Here is a 5,000-nt window from a genome sequence, read left to right on the forward strand (position 1 = left end):
ATAGAAAAAAATAAAGAAGGAATATTAAGAAACTGAACAAACTAAAGAAAAAAAAATAAAGAAAATAACAAACAACAACAAATCCAACTAATACAAAAAAAAAAAAAAAGAAAAAAAAAAGTTACTCTCAGCCACAAGACGAGTGCTGAACTGATCAAAGGAGGGACAGAAACAGAGCGAATCAAGAAAGTGCTGAATGATAAATGTCCACCCACAAGACTCATTATTATCAGCACCCACCCAAACCTCCCTGTTCCCCCCACCCCCCACCACATTATCAGTACCCCCTCACCCCCTCTCCCAATTAGACCCCCCTGCGTGCACTCAAATCAGCGTGTGAGGAAGTGCGTGAGTCAGACGTCTGTGTGTGTTGTGTGTGTTAGTGAGTGAGTGAGCGAGCAAGACTTTTCCGCGTGGAGGTGACTCAACACACGAGAGAGAGAGAGAGAGAGAGAGAGAGAGAGAGAGAGAGAGAGAGAGAGAGAGAGACGGGAAGTTGGGCTGGGCTGGGCTGGGGCGTCACCATTCGTGTTGCAGCCTTGACTAACGAAGGCTGTGTGTTTGTCTGTGTCTGTGTCTGTCTGTCTCTCTCTGTGTGTGTGTGTGTGTGTGTGTGTGTGTGTGTGTGTGTGTCTGGTCTTGTCTTGTTGCTGTGATAAGAGGCAGCGACACAACCTCAGATGGTGATAGTGATAGTGGTGATGGTGGTGGTGTTTCTGTACCTGTACTTTGATGGTGGTGGTGATGATGGTGCTGTTGTGAGGACCTGTGATGTAGTGGTGATGTGAAAACCTGTAATGGTGATGTCATGTACCTGTAGTGGTGTGTGGTGCATCGTGAGACAGGTAATGGTGATGTTCTGTGGTACCTGTGGTGGTGTGGTGCATAGTGGGACAGATAATGGTGATGTTGTGTACCTGGAATGGTGTGGTGCGGTGCATTGTGGGACAGATAATGGTGATGATGTGTACCTGTAGTGGTGTGGTGTATTGTGGGACAGGTAATGGTGATGTTCTGTGGTACCTGTGGTGGTATGGTGCATTGTGAGACGGGTAGAGACAACGGTACAGTGGAGGTGAAGGGTACAGAGGCGTGGCAAGGGTAACAACTGATGTAGGTTCGTATTCTGAAACGCTTTGCTCTCTCACCATCACTACTTTCCAAAGGCTCCAGTTGAAGATACTCGTGTTATTAAGACTAATTTTATGGTTCTAGTGATCGATTGGCAAGATTTCTAGCATTTTAAAAGCAGAAACTGTCTTGAAAATTCGGCTAATTGTCTCTGTGGCTTTGGAAATTTGCTATAGTGGAAGGGAAAGGCGTTTTTGAATAAGGGCGATAGAGCGATGGTACAGTTGGTGCATTAACGAGTTAGCTGGTTATAGAGGCAGTGGAGGAAAATTAGCACATTACAGCTACACCAGTACATCACGGTGGTGCTTTGTCGGTGTTTGGTGTACAGTGGTGCGTTATAATGAAGTTAAGCTGCTGTTACATTTACGTAGCGTTACAATAAACACAAATACGTTATACTCATAGGAGAAACACTTGATAACAGCAGAACGATTATCTTGACACAACATCGCAGCGTACTCGTATTAGTACATAAACATTACAGGAAGACTCCCCAACGAATACAGAGGCGATAGAGACATAGAAACACATATACACAACATTACAGTAACCTTGGGCGTGACTTTACAGTGCGTGGGTGTAGACAGAATCTCACCCCATCAAACCACAGAGATAAACTTGATACAGCAATGAATACAAAGACGTAAGGAGAAGCACTAGCACTCGACCGGTACAGGAACATTACAACGAGTGCCCCAGTGAAGTGCTACAGCAGATAGTGTGCTGAGGAACCAGTCACACCCCAGTAACCACAGTGACACCCCAGTAAACACCAGTAGTAGTAGCGGCATGGTGGTGTATGTGGCGTACCGGGAGGAGATGGGGGTGGTGCCAGACTGGGCTCGGCGGTGGCACAGTTCAGAGGCACTGGTGCATACTTACGTAGGGCGCGGCGACCCCCACCACCCTGCCAAGCTGCCGCATTGTCCTCGTAAGCGTCATCGTCATCGTCTCTTTGCAGGTAACATTTTTTTTTTTTTTTTTTTTTTTTTTTTTTTTTTTTGTCTTCCAGGATTGTCTCTCGTTTCTTCCTCATTGCCTCTTCTTTTTCTTCTAATTATTGATCAACCCCTCATGTTTTTTTTTCTCCATTGTTCCCCTCCTCCTTACTGGTATTCTTATTTTTTTCTGTTTCTTCTTTTTTATTTTCTTTCTTCTTCTTCTTCTTCTTCTTCTTCTTCTTCTTCTTCTTCTTCTTCTTCTTCTTCTTCTTCTTCTTCTTCTTCTTCTTCTTCTTTCTTCTTCTTCTTCTTCTTCTTCTTCTTCTTCTCCTCCTCCTCCTCCTCCTCCTCCTCCTCCTCCTCCTCCTCCTCCTCCTCCTCCTCCTCCTCCTCTTCTCTTCTTTTTTTTTCCATTTTCTCCTCCTCCTCCTCCTCTTCTCTTCCTCTTCCTCTTCCTCCTCCTCCTCCTCCTCCTCCTCCTCCTCCTCCTCCTCCTCCTCCTCCTCCTCCTCCTCCTCCTCCTCCTCCTCTTCCTGCGTGGTGTTCTAATCGTCACGTTCTCCTCAGTTTTTTAAGAATTTGAACTATTGTAGGAAACATGCATTAGTTTTCTTTACGTTTTCCTTTTAATGTATAGCACGCTTTCTAAATGTGTGTGTGTGTGTGTGTGTGTGTGTGTGTGTGTGCGTGTGCGTGTGCGTGTGTTGATATTTTTCCCTCACGACTGTTTTCCCCCCTTCTCTGATAACGCAGCTTTCATATTTTGTCAGTTTTCATCATACTTTCCTCCGTTTCCTTCCTTCATTACTCAGTTGTTGTTTTTTCCCCTCTTTTCTCATTTCTATTCAAGTTTCCTCTCCAGTTTTCTTTTTTCCACACAATTTTTACGTTTTCTTCTATGATAACAAAGCTTTTATAATTATTCCATCAGTTTTTATCATCCCTTTTCTCCTTTTCCTTCCTTCCTTCATTTCTCAGTTTTTTTCCCCTATTTTCACATTTCTTTCCAAGTTTCCCCTCTCTCCAGTTTTCTTTTTTTTTTTTTTTCTTTTTGCTTTTTCATTTATCTTTTTTTATTGTGTTCTGTTCTATTCCTCTTTCTTTTAATGTTATTCGTGGACAGACAAAACGAAGTGAGAAGAAATGGAGATTGAGAAAAGGCAATAAGAAAAAAAAAAAGAAAGAGAAAGAAAAAAAAAAGGAAAGGAGAATAACAACAACAACAAAAGAAGTGGAAGAAATGGGGAAGAGAGTAATGAAAGAAGTGAATGAAGGAAAGTGATTGAAAGAGTGACTTAAATCAGAGAAAAAGAGTGAATGAAAGAAGTGAATGAAGGAGTGAATAAAAGAGAAGTTAAAGAAAGAGAGTGAATAAAATAGTGAATGAAGGAGAGTGAAGTGAATGAGAATGAATGAAAGAAAGCGAAAGAAAGAGTGAAAATTAATGAAAGAATGAAGGAGATGGTGAAGAGTGTGACAGATGTCCTGCACCAATAAGAGTGTTGAAATATGTGTCAGTGGAGAGTCAGAATTGTCTCTCCTTCTATTTTTATTTATTCATTGTCTCAGATTAAGTAAGAATTGTTTTTTTCCTATTTATTCATTCTAGTTTTTGTTTTATTCACTCGTCTTTCATTCCCTTTCATTCATTCTTTCATTTACTTCTATTTTTTTTTTTTTATTCTGTTATTTATTTATTTCTTATTCATTCATTTTTTTCGTATTTGTTTTATTTTATATTTTATTTTATTGCATTGTATTTTATTTATCTCCTTGTTTTTCCTATTTATTTCTCCTATTTTGGGTATTCATTTATTTATTCAATTTTTCCCCCTTCTCCCCATTCTTATTTATTCATTGTCACTAAAATTTACTTCATTTCTTTTTTTTCTTAATTTTCTTTTCCTCCATCGCAAGAATAACTGATGCAATTCACTTTTACTTTGGAAGTTTTCGTTTTAATCATAATATTTTCTTAGCTTTCTTCTGCTCCAATTTTTTTTTTTTTTTTAGTATTTTTTATCAGTAATATATTTTTTTTCCTCCATCACAAGAATAACTCATGCGATTTTTTTTTTTTTTTTTTCAAGTTTTCGTCATACTCGTAATGTCTAGTTCGTTTCCTTCTGTCTTCTTTTCCTTCCTCTTCTTTTCCTTCCTTTCTTTTTTTTCTATGTTTATCATTAACTCCTTCAGTACTGAGACGCATTTTTACCTTTGATTTTGGGTGTGATTAGACCATTTTATTGACATTAGGAAGGGTTTATGGAGGTCAGAAGCTTAATGGCCACAGTCCTCACTATTTTAATCCCCCACATAAGTTTCTGAAGCTCTATAAAAGTATAAGTAAGTAAAATGAATAAGAAGACATGTTTTCAGGGCATTCTAAGATAGTTTGGCATGCTTTTAGGGGATTTTAAGACAGTTTGGCTTTTTTTTAAGGTACTTTAAGACAGTTTTGCTACGATAAGGGCATATTATTAACATTAGGAAGGGTCTAAGTAGGTCAGAAGCTTAATGGCCACAGTCTTCACTATCTTAATCCTCTACATAAGTGTCTGAAGCTGTATAAAGTCTCCGAATAGTCACCAGAATGAATATGAAAACGTGTCCTGGTACTAAAGGTTAATATTTTTTTTCATACCACCCTCACAAAAGTTGCTGATGCTATTTTTTTTCCTGTCTTTCCTTAATCTTAATCGTGTTTCATTTTCTTTTCTTTTTTTTTCCTTCCGTCTTCTTTTCCTTCCTTTTTTTTATTTGTATTTTTGTCATTGATTTATTCTTTTTACCGCCAACACAAAAGATAGTGATGTGATTTTTTTTTTTTTCTTAATCTTTATCATGTTTAATTTCCTTTTTCCTTTTTTTATTTTTTCGTAATTTTTGTTTTTTTTTTTTTTTTCTTTTCTTTTTGCTTAATTT

The 5,000-nt window shown here is 38.4% G+C and overlaps 1 protein-coding gene across 17 annotated transcripts in view; it reads left to right on the plus strand.

Annotated features, from left to right (window-relative positions):
* The window catches only part of LOC123505163 (rap guanine nucleotide exchange factor 1-like), a 163,260-nt gene that overhangs the window by 113,134 nt on the left and 45,126 nt on the right, over positions 1-5,000 (plus strand). For 2 of the 17 annotated variants that reach the window (XM_045256314.1, XM_045256315.1), the window contains exon 2: positions 1,705-2,095. The exons of 14 other annotated variants lie outside the window; for them this stretch is intronic. In XM_045256314.1, coding sequence (XP_045112249.1) covers positions 1,924-2,095 — 172 coding nt within the window. In that variant the 5' untranslated portion in view covers positions 1,705-1,923. Of the gene's footprint in view, positions 1-575; positions 2,096-5,000 lie in introns of those variants that run through there. One more of the 17 variants, XM_045256313.1, reaches the window with a different exon arrangement.

Source organism: Portunus trituberculatus, chromosome 17 (genome assembly GCF_017591435.1).
Source record: "Portunus trituberculatus isolate SZX2019 chromosome 17, ASM1759143v1, whole genome shotgun sequence".
Classification (NCBI taxonomy): domain Eukaryota; kingdom Metazoa; phylum Arthropoda; class Malacostraca; order Decapoda; family Portunidae; genus Portunus; species Portunus trituberculatus.